This window comes from Zalophus californianus, chromosome 1 (assembly GCF_009762305.2).
Source record: "Zalophus californianus isolate mZalCal1 chromosome 1, mZalCal1.pri.v2, whole genome shotgun sequence".
Taxonomy (NCBI): domain Eukaryota; kingdom Metazoa; phylum Chordata; class Mammalia; order Carnivora; family Otariidae; genus Zalophus; species Zalophus californianus.
The window spans coordinates 61,101,698-61,119,382 of record NC_045595.1 but is presented as its reverse complement, the minus strand read 5'-3'; the positions used below and the strand labels follow the sequence as shown (position 1 = coordinate 61,119,382).

The 17,685-nt window shown below is 40.4% G+C and overlaps 1 protein-coding gene across 2 annotated transcripts in view; it reads left to right on the top strand.

The window, feature by feature from the left end:
• Positions 1–17,454, top strand: part of ABHD5 (abhydrolase domain containing 5, lysophosphatidic acid acyltransferase) — a 29,618-nt gene extending 12,164 nt beyond the window's left edge. The window contains exons 3-7 of one of the 2 annotated variants that reach the window (XM_027586128.2): positions 802–1,174; positions 9,458–9,612; positions 11,858–11,969; positions 14,468–14,654; positions 15,204–17,454. In XM_027586128.2, the coding sequence (XP_027441929.1) occupies positions 802–1,174; positions 9,458–9,612; positions 11,858–11,969; positions 14,468–14,654; positions 15,204–15,293 (917 nt within the window). In that variant the 3' untranslated portion in view covers positions 15,294–17,454. The remainder of the gene's footprint in view (positions 1–801; positions 1,175–9,457; positions 9,613–11,857; positions 11,970–14,467; positions 14,655–15,203) is intronic. The other variant, XM_027586129.2, reaches the window with a different exon arrangement.
• The last annotated feature ends 231 nt before the right edge of the window (positions 17,455–17,685 follow it).

Genomic DNA, 17,685 nt, shown 5'->3' with positions numbered 1-17,685 from the left:
AGACCTTCAAATAATGGGTCCAGTGAGCACTAAGTTCCTCTCCAGGTCTAAGAGTATAAGACCCTCATTTGATAGATATGAAAAGAAGTCCAAAGAGCTAACATGACTTGCTGGAAGACCTTGGCCACAGATACTTGAGACTTATCTGAGATAGAACTTCTCACTTAGGAAAGAAACTGAGGGTTGCTGGAGTGGTGGGGGGTGGAAGGGATGGGGTGACTGGGTGATAGACATTGAGGAGGGTATGTGCTATGATGAGCGCTGTGAATTGTGTAAGACTGTTGAATCACAGACCTGTACCTCTGAAACAAATAATGCATTATATGTTAAAAAAAAAAAAGAAGATAGTAAGAAGGGAAAAATAAAGGGGGGGATCGGAGGGGGAGGCGAACCATGAGAGACTGTGGACTCTGAGAAACAAACAGGGTTCTAGAGGGGAGGGGGATGGGTTAGCCTGGTGATGGGTGTTAAAGAGGGCATGTACTGAATGGAGCCCTGGGTGTTAAACGCAAACAATGAATCATGGAACACTACATCAAAAACTAATGATGTAATGTATGGTGATTAACATAACATAATAAAATTTAAAAAAACTTCCCACTTAGATGTAATATATGGTAATTGAGAATTACTTGCTTCAATAAGATGTATGCTTTTTTTAGGAATGACCTAATAAAGGCTAAAATCATATGAATGGATACCAGATTGTTTCTAGATTATTAATTTCTGATTGCTCTGAGAATACTCCCCTTCTCAGGAGTAGTGAAGCTAAGCAGAATTTCTTTTTTATGTTTTCATTAGGTGTCCCCTGCACATACAAAAAAGAACCTGTTTGTATATCTAATGGAAATAAAATATGGACACTGAAGTTCTCTCATAATATTTCAAATAAGACTCCACTTGTCCTCCTCCATGGTTTTGGAGGCGGTCTTGGACTCTGGGCACTGAATTTTGGAGATCTTTGCACCGATAGACCCGTCTATGCTTTTGACCTGCTGGGCTTTGGACGAAGTAGTAGGCCCAGGTTTGACAGTGATGCGGAAGAAGTGGAGAATCAGTTTGTAGAATCCATTGAAGAGTGGAGATGTGCCCTAGGATTGGACAAAGTGATCTTGCTTGGACACAACTTGGGTGGGTTCTTGGCTGCTGCTTACTCACTGAAGTACCCATCAAGGTAAGTGATACTGACAGGAGAGGCACCCAAGTGCTAGTCTCTAGTTCCTGTCCTTGGTGGTTGTTGATGTCTGAGCCTTAAAGACAGATTCTCTGAAAGGAGACCAAACAGCCACAACCAATGGCCGATTTAGTAGCTGAAATAATGATGTCAGGGTTTTCCTGTTACACATGCTACACATTGGTAGAAGGCTTGAGAAAGGACTTTCTATTTGCCAAACTTAGAATGTCTACAATTTAAACCACAAGTAAAAACTGTTTTGGTGGTATTGTTTATCATTATTGTTATCATTAGACCTGTGGATGGAGCAGTCTTTTCCTTACTTTTCCAGGTTATAATAAGCCGTAAGACGAACCCAAAAGGTTAGAAATTAGAAGCCCTGGTGCCAGCACTATCTTTCGGCTTAGAGCAAATCCTTCAACCTCGAAGCTTTAGTTTTCTCACTTGTAAAGTACAGAAAATATATCTGCAAAGTATATCTGACAGGGTTTTTACTATATTGTGCCCTGCCTTTATGGTTACAAAATTATTTTTCAGAGTAATTGAATTAATGACTTTAGAATTTTGCTTCAGAATCTTGTACCGTCTCCTCCTCTCTTTACCTTATTTTCTCATACTATATCCTATTATTTGTTTCAGCTCTGAGCAGAGGTTACATTTGAGTGCTAATAAAATAGAAGAAAGGCTCTCTCTCTCTTTTTTTTTTTTTGCTTAGCATTTGGAAAGAAATAAAAAAATCAACATTTTATGTTGCCAATGTGTTTTTCCATTGGACTAATTTTTAAATCCACAATTGCAACCAACTTTGACATTGAGGTCTGTGAATGAGACCTGGGATGATGGTTATTTTCAGTCTGCATGCATGTACCTGTGAAGCTGCCCCATGGCATAACTCCAGGTGTGCTGTTAACACAGAATTTGAAGTGTAGGGCAGCAGCCCCGTGTACCTGAAGTTTTCTTGCCCTTGAACAGCCGACCTTTTCTGTATAGATTCTTTATCTCAACTTCAGCATTAACACTTGGTTTCTCTGGAGAGTTTGTAGTCCTGTGTATGGTAGATGGTATAGTCTTGTCAATTGGCCGACCCCTTCTTTCAAAAGAAATCCAGATTTTCTTTTTCTAGTTGGCTTTTAAGGTTTACTGTCTTTTATTGTTCTACTCTCAATGGAAAGTAAGAGAAGGAAATGGATACTTTTCTGGCATAAGACAACAGGGCTATTGGAGGGGGGGTTGGGCTTCCTTTGTTTCTTATCAGGAGTTTATTATGTCTATCTTGTGGTATTTATTCCTTGGCAATATGATACGGGACTATGTGGGGTAGACTCTGGCCATGAAATCCCTAAGTCTTAGAATCCTGACCCTTCGTGGCTATCTGTTATTTAAGTCAGTTGGTGAGGTTTTCATTTGCAGTTATGAAGTGCTCTGAAGAAATCAGTGATTCAGAAGAGAATGAACACTTTAAAACCATCTATGAAAGAGAATAGCAACATAGTTTAAATGACATGGTGGGCAGAACAAGTATCTAAAACAAAACCAGTGATCCCTGCATTGTACTGACTACATTTTAGAAAATGGTTTTTGAATGCTTGTGCTAGAAATAAAACTAAAGTCGTATGTCAGGACGAAGAATCACTAAGTATTAGTAAATAGATGAATTTGAGAATGCTTGAAATAATTAGCATGTTTAAATTGGCTGATTTTTTAGTAGAACTCTATAGACCATGTTGGATATTGAAGCCTGTATTCTTCACTGCATAACTTACATTATTAAACACAAGTTCATTTCAAAATAGTGAGGTTCTCTGGATTTTCAGATATCCCAAATCCTGAATGAAATTCAGTCAGACCACTGTGGTTGGCAGATAGTGGGTGCCCTGTGTTAAATGAATGAAACAAGGAAGCCCATCAGACTGAGGTGGCTCTAATGCTCTGGTGGCCTACATAAGCAAACCAAAATATAAGCCTATAAGTATCTCAAGGTTATGAAATTAAAACCTAAGAACAACCAATCAGAAATAGCTTACTGGGCTTTAAGCCAATCAGATAATTGCTTCCACACCTTTTCTATATAAGCCTTTACTCACCTCCTCTCGGTGGAGCACACCTAACCACTCAGGTTTGACACTGATATATTCAAATTGATTTTTGCTCAAATAAACTTAAAATTTTCAGTATGCCTAGTTTATCTTTAACAGTATTAACTGAGAATGGAGCTACGTACTCTAAATGTCTCTTACCTAGCTCACTTGATCCAGCTTTTTAAAAAAGATTTTTATTTTTATTTTCTTTAAGAGCAGTTTTAGGTTTACAACAAAATTGAGAGGGAGGTACAGACATTTCCCATATAATTCCTGCCTCTACCTGTGCATAGCCTTCCCCACTGGGACCATTTTTATTGTGCTGTCATGAGATTAAAATAAATCTTTGCTTCTCCGAAAGATTTTTCAGGGAGAGGGATAAGAAGAGGGAAGAAATGGTCTAATAGAACTCAAATGAGATTCATTTAATTTCCTTCACTCATTGTGCCTTTTTCCTTGTATCTCTTTTTTTCTCCTAATGGACTTTGAGACAGTTATTTTTTTCTTTGCCTCCTCAGGTATAACAAATATAATCTTTCCTTTTTTTTCTTTCTGAAGTAAACAAATTTATTCTTAATTCTTTAATTCTCCGTAATTTCTGTGTCTATGCATGCAGGAAAGAAACACAAAGATAACATTTTGCTTGTCTTAGTCCAAAGCTATTTCCACCCCCATCTTTTATGAGCAGTCCCATTCTTTTATTCCTTGTTTATTTTTTTTAAGATTTGTTTTTATTTTTTTAAGATTTATTTATTTGAGAGAGAGAGAGAAAGAGAAAGTATGAGAGTGCATGGGAATGAGGGGAGGGGCAAAGGGAGAGGGAGAGAGAATCTCAGGTACACTCCCTACTGAGTGCGGAGCCTGATACCAGGGTTGATCTCACAACGCTGAGATCATGACCTGAGCCAAAGTCAAGAGTCAGAGGCTTAATCGACTACGCCACCCAGGCGCCCCTTCTCCGTGTTTATTTTTATAGGACAGTTTGAGGAGAAGAATGAAAGTGCCTAGTTTACTAGTTTAATGTACTTGTTTAGGAAGCATTCTTTGCTAGAGAACAGATAAAACCCAATACATTTTTTTTCTAATTTTTGGTACATTAGGGGAGCCTGGGTGCTTCATCTCTATGAGCAGCAGAGTGCCTCTGTCCATAGAAGGTGTTTTATGGCCTAACTTGTGGCAGTGGTCACATCTTTTCCCGATTCTTGATACTGATTGGAAACTGAGCATTCAGCAATTGTGATGCTTTATGTAAAAGCACCTGGATGATTCCTCCATTGAAATATTCGTGATGACTGAAACACTCGAACTTTATATTCCAGCAGGTTGGTTCTGTTTAAAGAATGTCGAGTGACTGTATGTGTTCAGAAGGCTTAAGATGTGCTGGGGAAGAGATACAACTTAACCACTCGAGAAGCAGGAAGCTGCTGAGGGTTGTGAAAGGGTAGTGGACAGGTCTGTGAGAACTCTTGATGAGAACTTGGCCCAGTGTGGTGCCCTAAAGAAGTGCAATGTAAGCTGAGGTTGAGCCTCAAAGAGGAGTAGCAGGAGAGCATTCTATGCAGTGGGGACAGAAATTGCTAGGTGGACACCTGGGCCATTCAGGAAAGGCCATGTGGCTGGTGAGCAGAGAAGTTAGGAACTGGTTTGTAGTTGGGTCCCAGCCCAATTCCCATGTTCCATCCCCCAAAATGACCTTCGTTCATCTCAGTTCTCTTACCATGATGTGTAATAATTAGAGATGGCCATCATAGTTTCACTTGTAAATTAATGTGCTGTGTCACAAGCAGTAGGGCCACTCATGGTGTGAGGTGTCGTGGGCTGCCATTCTGCTAAGCCTTCTTCTTTAGGCCGTGTCTGATCCCCTAAAGGTGGGCATGGGGAGACAGTAGAGTAAGCCAGCAGTAATAGCCAAACATGCCATCTCCTTTCTTTCGTCTGTGCACTCACTTTTTGCTGTTAATTTTCCTTTCCTTCTGGCCCCTGCTGTCCAGGACACCATAAACACTGTGTTAAAAACTAAGGAAAAGGAGAAAAGGAGACTATAGAAACTTTTATTAACTTAGAAAGTGTTTAGCAAAGAGAATAGATACACTAGAAGAGGTTACAAACTGGCCTTTACTTCTGCACTAAATGGCTTTCAGATCATCCGACCTTGCAGCCTTGCCTGGCTCTGGCTCCTGACTGTACAGAGCTGGGCTGAGCATTTCCTGTCCTCCTCTCTTGAGAAGAAAGGCTGCTCTACTTGACCTCAAGCTGGAGATCTTCAGTTTCTTGTTCTCTGGGCCTGCTGCATTCTCCCCTCAGAGGCTTGGAACCAATGGGAAATACCTGGGGCTAACTTCATTTTGAGAATGCCTTGCTTATACACTGACTAGAGCTCTTCCTGTTCCTTTTCCTTGTTCCTTTCCTTGTTCTGTAAGTGTGTCCTGTCGATTCCCTTGTGCGTTTTGGATCTGGGTCTGAGTGTTCTTGTTGTATTATTTCTGCCTGGTGGCTGACTTTAAAGCTCATGAAAGTCAGGTTTATATAATATACCCTTGTTAGCATTCAGACTCAGCTGTCCCAGCCTGTTGGAGCAGATGTTAGCCACTGCTTTGCCCTTTAGGCTGTAATCTGCTCACCATGTTCAAATTCCAGGCCTACTCTGATGACTAACCTGAAGAAGTATGCCTCTTTAAATGTTTTAAAACTGACGGGCTGTTCTCTTGTTCCTGCTCTGCCAGTTCTTTGTTTTTCCTGTAGTTTGAATCAGTCTCTTGATTGTTGACAAAGATGTCTGATAGGATGATTCAAGTGTGCCGTGTGACTAGACCCCTTCCTTACTCCTGGATATGAACTAACAATCCCATCAGGCTATCCTCTGTGGAATATTAGAGGGTTGAGTCCAGATTACTATAATAGTCTAGATATACATTAAAACCAAGTATCAGATAAGGAGATAATCTTTTCACTAGAAGAGTTGGTGAGAAGATAGCCTGGGAACTTGGTCTGGTGCAACATTATAATAACCTGTGAGCCAAAACCTGTGCTCAGGCTTTCCTGAAGAATAAAAGTGAGATTACTTACTGCCCACATGGTTTCAGCTCCATGAGAGTCTTCCCATGCTCCCTGAAAAAAGTCTTCTCTAGTTGTCTTCCTAGTTTTGCTACTATAACTAGCTAACATTTACTAGATATTTATTATTCAATAGCCACACCCTAAGTGCTCCACATGGTCTATCTTTTAAATGAGTCTTACAACCAAAAATAAGCAACAGTTATTTTCTGAGGCCTTTTACATGTAGTGATGCAGATGATATATAACTCTAGTTTAGACAATTTTGCAGAGCTTTTAAAAAATTGTTTTCAGGAATGCCTGGGTGGCTCAGTCATTAAGCGTCTGCCTTCAGCTCGGGTCATGATCTCAGGGTGTTGGGATCGAGTTGCACATCAGGCTCCTTGCTCAGCAGGGAGCCTGCTTCTTCCTCTATCCTCCCCCTGCTTGTGCATGCTCTCTCTCTCTCTGACAAATAAATAAATAAAATTTAAAAAAAATTGTTTTCTAACTTTTTTGACTATAACCCCAGAATAAGAATTACATATGTTTGTGTCTGAAATAAAAGTTCCATGGAATGATACTCAGGCTTGTTACATATTTTTCTATTCCAAATTATACAATTAAAAAGACCACAGACTGACTCTGACTCTCTAAGTAGATTCTACTACCCACTAATGGGTAGTGACCTGCAAGATTCCTATAAGAAATAACAGTGTTCATCTGGGGGACCAGAAAAATCCAGATTGGACTAACTCCTAGCTTATTCTACGAGTATAGTTTATTTATTTATTTATTTTAATTTGAGAGAGAGAGAGAGCATGAGTGAGCAGGTGGAGGGGCAGAGGGACAAGCAGACTCTCCACTGAGTGAGGAGCCTGACATGGGGCTGGATCCCAGGACCCTGAGATCATGACCTGAGCTGAAGTCAGATGCTTAACCGACTGAGCCACTTAGGTGACCCTATGGATATCATTTATAAAATTTGTATATTCTTATAGATAAGGACCAAAAGGAAACATGGAAAAACATAATACTCCAAGTGTTTACTGAACATCTACTATGTGCTAAGCACCATGCTAAGCTGAAGACACAAGATCAAACAGTTGTTGGGTCAGTTCACTCCCTTAAAAAAAAAAAAAAGGTCATCTTCTCTAGTATATATACTTAGCATAATTTGTTAAACTGGCATTTTTATCTGGGGACACTATTTCGAAGATCCATATTAAACAAGGCAAGCCAAAACTAAGGTGGAAACAAAGCAATCACTTAGCTAGAGATAGATGAGACTTGACCTCCCTCACATTTTCTTTTGTCCTCCCCCTTCTTGGGTTAGCAGATAAGAGCCGAGAGCAGACTGGTCAGGATACCAAAATAAAATCATAACAAAATTTAATCATCTTTTAGGGTAAAGTATGTTTTGATAAAGAGTTCATTTTTCTCTTTAGGAGCTAAGTGAATAGTGAATAATTCTAGCTGTTTCCTAAGGGGAATCTCTGCTGCTTTCAACTAGGTGACTGTTTCATTAATTCCACCCATACCTCTGGCATGCCCTCCTTTCCCCCTCCTTCAGATCTCACTGTGGACTGTAATGAGAGGAATTTGGGGGGAAGTCAATATCAGTATCTGCCATTAAAAAATAAAACAAACTCCTTTCCATCCCTCTTCCCATACACTATTAGAAAATAGTCTCCTAAAACTTTTAAGAGTGAAGGCACTCTTAAGTATATGAAAATCTCACATATGTGTATCTCCACACAGATTGGTAGTTACATTCTATAAATGCTCTGAAATCTAGAGTATGGGGTTAGGATTGTCCTAGAGTTGATAAAAGTTAAGTTTTACTTTTACTGATATGTTATCTTGTGTTGCTTAGTGTGTTCTTAGGAGAGAGCCATCTACCCAGTGACTTGTTGGCATCGGTTGGTATACTGGAGTCAGGAAACGGGTTTTAACCCTACTTCTACATGTCTTGGAGCAGGTCACATAGTGCATCTCAGCTTCCTTCTCATCTATGAGATGAAAAATTGGGCTGAGTATTCTCCAAGGGCCCTTGGAGCACTATGCACTGGGTCTGTGCTCTAGAGCTTTCTGTTTGAGAAAATGCAGTCAAAGCAAAGGACTTATTACTAACTCATCCTTATCTGTGGTGGCAAAAATAATAAAATATTTTATATTGAGAATAATAGCCATCTGTGCCCATGTTCTGGTTTCAGTTATGATTTAGGAAAGGGATGTTAGAATCATTGTCCGTTCATCCTTGGGAAGTTTGTCCTGGCATGTATTGGCTGTTTTGGTTATACCTGAATATCATTTGTGTCATGAGGACCTTTATGCTTTATTTAGGATCTTTATGACATATAATACCATGATGCAGGCACATGGAAGTTTTGGTTTTCCTTCAGCAGGAAGACGTTTTCATAAGATGGAAAAATTAAAACTATTAGTGATACAAAACAATTTTATATATTTCGCTGAAAATTTTCTATCTCTTTGGTCAGTAAAGAAAAAAATTAGGAAAGGGTTAGGAACAGAATCTGAGGTCAGTATATCATGATATCATGGGTAGCCCTACCTATGTGCTCATGTTCACTAAACTAGGGGAAATTTCCGCCCACATTATTACATCTCTGTGTTTGTGGAAAGTTCATTTAAAAGTCCTTTTGAACCCACCTAAGTGCTAATGCCTTTTACATTTTTAGAATGATTGGTTCATAGGAGATAACTGTTGTTGGTGTCTGAAGCTATTTTATAAGTGTAATATTAATCTTCAGTCATTTCTGCAGTGTCAGCCTTGTGCTGCATGGAACCATTGGGCTTTTTTGAGTGGTCATTGATCTGTATCATCCGCAAGAGGGTAGCCTCAACAACGAATACCATTCCTCAAGAGTAGCTACACAGTTATGTGCCCTTCCACATGCCCTTTATTATCCACATTTACATATATGAAAAAGGAAACTCTAATCCTACCATATACCTCTCAAGTCCTACCAAATCTGATAGTTTACATGTCATGAGAACATGATGTAACTAGTCAGCCATTAGTCTTCTCTTTAATGTGAAGGTTTTGGAAGGTGGTTTTTTTCTACCTTTGCTTTATAAATCATGTTAATTCTTTAGAGTCCTAGGGTGAGTTTGCCAAATGAAATTATATCTGTTCTTCCTCCAACAGGGTTAATCATCTTATTTTAGTGGAGCCTTGGGGTTTTCCTGAGCGACCGGACCTTGCTGATCAAGACAGACCAATCCCAGTGTGGATCAGAGCCTTGGGAGCAGCATTGACTCCCTTTAATCCTTTAGCTGGCCTCAGGATTGCAGGACCCTTTGGTGAGTGCTTATATCTGTGTCCTAGGAAAGCAAAATGTTTATAGATTGGCAGTAGAGAAGTATTTACTGTTGTTAGTCAGAATCTTAAACAAACTGAATCTTTTTCTCCTCCTCTGAATTACTAAATTACTTTTTTTCCTCCTCTAAAAAGTACCAGTCCATGCGTAAAAATAATGAAACCAGGATTATCTCAAAGAGGAGTCTTTATATTGTAAATATTACAGGTAATTGGCAAAACTGAGAAGGTGGGAAATGCTGCCCATGGGGTTAGTCAGCCCGGGGCATGGGGAGAAGTGCAGCATGTTGACCTGTTGGTCACATTAGAGAGCCTTTGGCTAGTTGACAGTACCCAGCTGGCAGATCACAGAGCCTGACTTGATTGCCCTTCTTGCCCCATAATGTCAGAGTGTTAAGAAGATAAAATTATCCTTTTCCGCAGAGATTTGTGTTTCTGGTAATATTTTGAAATACCAGTGTTTAGTCTCTGATTTAATTTCATTTGACTCTCAGCTCCTCTTTCTTCACCCCAAAGCCAAGGGAGTCTCGAGACCTTCCCTCATTGTCACCAGTGATGGTGGTCTGGACCTCTGCTTTCCTTATAACTTGTATCAGTGAGGAGTGCTTTTAGCTGCAAGTAGCTGAACCACCTAAGTGGTTTAAACCATAGGGCCTTTCATTATTTCCTTAGCAAGCAGGCTTGTGGTTTTAGCATTTGTTCTAGTAGCTGGCTCATTGACGTTGGGGTTTGGGCCTGCAACTGTGATCTCTTGACTTTTTTCCTCATGGTGTTTGATGGCTGCAATGGCAGGAAGCCCCATCCCACAAAGCAGCACCCTGAGCAAGAAGAGAGGAAAAAATGGAAAATGGTCTTCTCTCCATAATGCTGTGTCAGGGAAGAAAGTCTTCCTTGGAAGGCCCCAGCAGGTCTCCCCTTATGTCTCTGCCCACCCGTAGTTCTTCTACTAGCAAAGAAGAATACTTTTGTGTTGCTGATAAATCATGATTTGTTGCCAGGGGCTGGAGTGAGGGCCCACTTTCCTGAGCATGTTGCTGCCTAACTGATAGACAAGAGTCAGGTTCTGTTAGTGAGATGAGAAGAGAGGCCTGGGGGTGTGGAGGGTGTGGAATTCTGCTCCCCTCTGCCCAGGCCCCTCTTTGACCTACTGCCTTCATTTGGGATAGGGAGGGCTATGGGACTGCACAGGGATTGGGTTGGCAACCACACCACACTCCCTGGTGCTCTGACAGATAGCCTTTCTTTCCCACCCCCAACCCCTCCCCATTCCCGAGTAGAGCCACTCCTCTTAGGTGTCTGGTCCTCCTTTGATGGACTATTTAAGGACTTCATTTAGTCTGTACAGTCCTGAAATATAAATGGATTGTGCTTGATTACAGTTACAAAGGGAGTAATTATGGGAAGAGTAAAGTATGAAAAGAAACTAGGAGACAATGGTTGGGGAGGGAGGATGCCTAGGAGTGGCCCTCTCACGCCATGCCCTTTGTCTCCTACTATTGCTTATGTGTGGTCAGGGTGGGACATGATTTAGAATATCAACCACATCATAAGAATTCTCCATGGAGCTGTACAGTTCCTTCAGAGGCAGGAAGGAGGGCCAGGAAAGAAGTAAGACCTTGCTAGAATAATGGGCAGTGATAGCAGAAAGGGAAACTGGCTAGCCGCTGGGGCCCCAGAAGGGAAAACAGTGACCAGATGGAGGCTTCTGTTCTTCATCCCTTTTCCTCTAGGGAAAGGATGCCCCTACCTCTCACCTCAGGAGTGGATGGCCTTAGCCGGGAGGATTGGCAATGTCCCAAGCAGAAACCCTGGATTTATTTTTCCACAGAAAGACTTGTATATTCCAGTTTACTTTATTTAGATACTAATATGTTATAATTATGGGAGAAATACAAATTAATACGTTACCTTGAGCTGCTCTACTCACCTGCCATGTCTAATAGAATTTATTTTCCTACAAAAACAAGTCTTAGAAAATTAACTTCTATGTCTTGGGCTCCTGAAGCTTTTCTGTAAGGCAATATGGAATACTCCTTACCTCTTTTTTAATTCTTAGGGAACTTGAGGAGAGCAGCTTCTAGGATCTGTGCTCTTTTCCACCTAAAATATACACTTGAATACATGTAGATTTGTATGCATATAACACATACTCTATAAGCAGACACAAAACCTTTCTCTGTTAGTCTGTCAGTTAACTATAATTTAAAACATTGGTTTCCTGTTACGTAGGCTTAAGTCTAGTGCAGCGTTTAAGGCCTGATTTCAAACGAAAGTATTCGTCAATGTTTGAAGATGACACCGTGACAGAGTACATCTACCACTGTAATGTGCAGACTCCAAGGTAAGGGTTAGGATTCTAAATTTACTGTGTTGGTGTTTTACACTTTTCTTCTTTGAAAACATGTGAATAGTCTAGATTTTTATCAGTAGTTAACTGACTAATACTTCTTAATTTACTCATGTATTAATGGAGTGCCTAGTCTGTAAAACATTGTACTGGATGCCGATGAGAGACTAATAATAAGCAGGATGTACTGTCTTCCCCAAAAGTGCTTATGGATAAGTTGAGGAAGTTTCAGTCCTGGGTACCTCTAGAAGGTAGCTGGAGTTGAGAGAGAAAGAAGAATTTCAAATAAAACAGCATTTCCAGACTGAGTATGCATGCTCTACAAAAAAAGGGCAACTGGATTAAACAAAAGTAAATGGTTTCCTGTACCGTGTATCTTCTTAGAAACTTTTGCTATGCCAAAGGGTATTAAGTCTTCCAAGTGCATGGGAGATGCCAGTCAGCATGGTTCCACTTCACATGGTGACTGTATCCCTTTTTTGCTGAGCACTTTTTAATGACCCTGGATCAGCATGACAAACACTGGTGCAGTGGGTGAAGAGTAAAGTGAGGGCTGGAAGATGGGGAGGGGGGTTTTGTAGGTATTTTGACAGTGATTAGAAGAGGGGAGAAAGAGGGAGGGAGGAAGAGCCTGTGACCATGGTAGCCACAGGGAGCAAGAGGGCCAAAGAAAGATGTTTCCTATTTTTTAAAATGAATGACTCATGGACATTAGGTACAAGGCACCAGTGGAGAAAACAGCCTGAAGATAGTGGGGAGCTAGAAGGAACCTGGAAGACAAGACCCTGGAGTTCCTAGGGAGAGGGTCAGGCACAGAGTAGGCAGAGGAGAGCTCCAGTTCTCATGCTTCATGGTGTACCAGAATTATTGGGGGAGCTTGTCAAAGATAGGATTCCTGAGCCCTGTTTCTAAGACTGATTCAGTGATCCTGGGCTGCATGTTTAACAAGGGCTTCAGATGACTCCAGTGTAGGTGGGCCATGGGCCATACTGCAGAACCTGGAGGCGGTACCTCAGCCTTTCCAAGGTGGAGACTCAGGTGCAAGGCCGAGAGGCGAGGTACAGAGCCAGCCTCCCTCACTTTTGGCAGAGAACACGCACACCTGCTTTATTAAAGCGCCAAGGCTGTGGCAGCTATTGGGGTGGATGGATAGCCTTAGTCTTTTTAATAAAGTAGGTTAGAGGTTCTCTGCCAAGAGTGAAGGAGGCTGGAGAGGTTTGGAGTCCTGAAGAGATTGATGTTTTGTCACTCACTAGGCCATTGGGTCTGGTGGATTAGGGACTTCACACTCCACTGACTTGTTCCCACAGTTTTTAGTGGTCCCTTCCAGGTACATCATCTGTTTTTCTGCTTGGTCTCCATGCTTTGTTCTTCACTTACATTTCAGGATTACGTGTGCCTGTGTAGTGCTAATTTGTTGTCTTTCTTGTGGTAGAATTTGAATTCTTCATAGCAGGCAATTCAGAGTTGTGCCGAGTACTGCAAGGAAACAGAAGTGACAGCACAGTGGATCTATCCTGGGAGTTTGCAAAGTGTTCTGTGTTCTTTTGTGTGATGATCCATCAGGTGTGGGCACAGGAGAAGACAGGCTCAAGAAAGCAAAGTTTATTATACTCACAGGTCCTAGAGAGAGGGAGGGGTGTCACTGAGTGCCATGAACGATTGCAGGGAAGCACCAGATTGTGGTCAGGTGACAGAAAATACAGTGAAGGGAAAGTTGAGGCCAGAACTTTTATTGGGTTCTTCAGGAAAGGCAAGGCAGGGGCACGGCAGACAGTTCAGGATTGGGTAGTTGAATAATTTCTGTGGGCTCTAAGATATAGGGGTGGTCTCTCATTGCCTGGCACCTGGCCCTAGGATGATTAAGGCAGAGGAATATTGCCTCCTGGATGTGTGGGCAGTGTGGGCAGTACAGAAGAGGCATGGCTCTGGATTGGTTAGGTGGCATATGACAGGCATGTTCCCAGTTGAATCCTTTGCTGTCTCTAAGAATGGGTTAACTCTAGGAGGCACAGTGTCTCCCTAGCCAGAAAGGTTTTTTTAAACATTAAATGTCTTTATATGCAGAAAATAAAAAATGTAAATATACAATCTGCTTTTCTTCTTATCTTGGTATTGGTTTTTTACTATTCCAGGTAAAAAGCTGGTGCCATGCACATGTTGAAAAGCTACCTTCTACATTTGAAACAAGTTACAGTGAAAAAAACATTTTAACTCTCCCCACAGGGAATTTAATAATGATAGGGTTGCATGTTTGATTTAGAAGAGGGTGACTTTTAATCCACTAGAGTTTAGAGCATCCTTGTTTATCTAACAAAAGTATGTATCTTCTGTGGGGGTTGTTTCTTAAACTTTCTAGTATATTTTCTGTTTAAATTGAGAATTTTCTTAAGTGGGGGAGAAGCTAAATATGAGTATTTTTCATGAAGGTGGGGGTGCAGTACATACTCATCCCCAGAAGTCATATGTGTGTTGTTTTCCTCTTCCTTAAGTGGCGAGACAGCATTCAAAAATATGACTATTCCTTATGGATGGGCAAAAAGGCCAATGCTCCAGCGAATTGGTAAAATGCACCCTGACATTCCAGTTTCGGTGATCTATGGCGCCCGATCCTGCATAGATGGCAATTCTGGCAACAGCATCCAGTCTTTACGACCACATTCATATGTGAAAACAATAGTAAGTGTGTGGCTTAGTTTGGGTTTTCAGTTGTAGGTGAAACCTGCTGTATTATGTTTGCCTTCAGTGAGGTTTCACTGTGCTTTCAGATCTGAGCTAGACCTCCAGCCTCCATCAGGACCTGATGTCACTTGTGATAAGGGACAGGGTTTGACCCACACACATTTTCATTTCCAGACTGGTCGTGCCTGTCCCTAGAGCCGTGGCATCTCCAAGGTGGGAGAGGGATATTCCAGTGGCACCTGACCAACTCCCACCTCACAAGGCAACATGTTCTTACTTGGTTCATTTGATCTGCTGGTCCTGACATTATTGGTCAGTTTAGAATGTTTTTCTGCATATAAAATTTTAGTGAGGTCCAATAGATTTTTCTCTTTATTCTCAGATTATTTGATGGAAATACATAAAAGTTACTACAGATCAGTGTTGCTCGTTCTTTTATATTTTATTTCTGTATAGCTGTTCTCACTTTCACTGCTAAATGTCTTTGCCATGTGTTTTATTAAATGCTTTTGTTCACTGACCTTCCGACTTCTTTTCCTTTCCCAGGCCATTCTTGGGGCAGGGCATTATGTGTATGCAGATCAACCAGAAGACTTCAACCAGAAAGTGAAGGAGATCTGTGACACTGTGGACTGAACACGCTGAAGAGGATATGGGAGAGCCTGTTGACTGATAGAGTTCCTCAGCAATACTGCGCAGTCTCCCGTGCAGAGTAAGGAATACAACAAAAGAACCAGCAGTCTTCCTGACTGTACTTCGCACATATTTTCTTTATGAAGTTGCTTGCACATTTAAACCAGCTAGTGCCTTCTAGAAGAATGGCTTTCCTTTCTCCTACACAAAATCGAAATATTCAAGAGTCTCCAAATCTAATAGCTTTAATAAAAGGTTATTTGCCCCTCTGCTGTACTGAAAAATTGTAATTTTTCAACTGAAATTTTTTTCATTTCTATCTAACTTTGCTATGTCAGGTACTTTTTATATTTCAGTCTATATTGCCAATTTTAAAAGATTACTGGGTCTATAATTTTATATACTGTAATGGTGCACTTTATTTTCTTTGCCTGTATTTACCATGTCTAATAACTGATATAGTTAATCACAGTTTTGTGTGTTTTTATGTAAAAAGTTATCACTTGTTTAGAATCTTTCACTTCATTTTTGAAATGGAGTGATGAGATAGCATTTTGGCTAAAAAGATGGGAGTTGATCACTAGCATTAATTTTTCTGATTTTCCTCTGTTCTCTAAGCCATGTTCAACATTTTAAATGTGGTCTATCCTGATGTATCTGCAACCACATAATTCCTTGAGATCTTTTGTATGTGATATAATTCTGTACTTCCAGGGAAACATGACATTAGTATTGAAGTGATTTAAGTACTGAAAAGCCTTAACTAAAAAGTCTGTCCTTTCTCTGCCCCTCCCCCCAATTAATACTATTCTTTTCCATGAGCCAGGTTGCAGCATAAGGAACAGATGTCCTTCTGAGGGGATATTAAGACTGCTACCTTCCAGTAAGCCGATCATATATTGTCATTAACCTCTAACTCCTGTAGATGGGTGCTAAAACTGGATTCCTTTTTTAACCACTAAAACAGAAAAATAGGTGGTACTGTTGCATCTCATGGCACCAGAAATGGGATAGCACTTGATTGCTGGGTTTTTGTTTTCAAGGTTTGTGTTGATTAAATAATACACATACTTGAAGTTATATTATAAAAGCTATATAAGGTTGATTAAACTATTTGACAGTAACTACCATCAAGTGTAACACTTTCTTGGTGTTTTAAAATGAAGAAAACTTCTTTGAAACTGTGAAAATTGCCATGTGATAACTGGCTGCTGAGAAGACCCTCCAAAAAAGAAAATTGAATAAGATAGTCATCAACAAGGCATCTTTGCCTTGTTTTGTTAACATTGCTTGTCTAGGAAAAAGGTGGTTGTGTAAATAAAAACAGAACTGTTTGTATGCAAATAAAGGTTTAATGGTTTTGACTGTTGCGTTTTTAAAATGGTTAATTAGGAAATCTGTAGTTAGGAAATGTAAGGTTGTATCACTGTGGATTAACGGCCAGAAACATCGAACATTCTATTTTCAACATTGTCTTCCCTACAAAGGAATAGGCAAATTATACTGAAGCACAACAGATAGTTTCCCAGCAGTTTGTCTCACTTGGCACCTTAACTATGTTACTGCAAAAGGTAACATGAGAGCCAAGACAGTTCAGATCTTTCTACCTAACAAACAAAAGTAGCCTGTACTTTTTATTTAGTATCTTAGAGGGCTAGCTCCAAACCTTTAAGTGGTACAAATAATTTGGGTAATATTTTTGTATTTTTGACACACTCCCAGTCTCTCTTAATTGGGTAAATGACAGTTTTCATTTGTACAGGAAGGTTTCCGCGAAGGAAATTTGGTCTCAGCCCTTGGAGGGAAGTTACTAGTTCACTTAGTAAATGGAGTTTCTGACCACAGATGTGCCAAGTGATTCAGGAGAAAGTTGTACCCAAATGTCAAGTGGAACTTACTTTCCTACCAACTGATTTTGCTTTATTTGAAAAATATTGTCGTAATTCATTTTAAAAGTTAAATTTTCCCTTGGGTTATAGAATATGTAATTTTGTGAATATTGAGCTAGCAGAGAAGGTCACAATCCGCAAATTCCTAAAAATACAGTGGGTGCTAAATGTTTTCTTAAAAAAATTCTATTACAGTATTTGATCTTTGCTAAATTATACACATGTACTTCAACTTTATTTTACAGAATAAATTTTACTGTGATAGTTGCAACAAATCAGCTGCTGTATATTTTCTTGAGTTTTTGGTATGGCCCAGTCTGTACGAGTTACTGTAGGACCGTGGATCCAGTGGGCACAGCAACACTTGCTAGCATTGGGAGGGAAGGCTGCTCTGCGCTGTGCTGCGCTGACCTCCACACACTGGCTGTTTTGTGTTCACGCAGCCTTTACTGTGATGTCCGTGTCCTTCTAAAACTTATTTTCAAAGAAAGTTTGCCTAGAGTTGG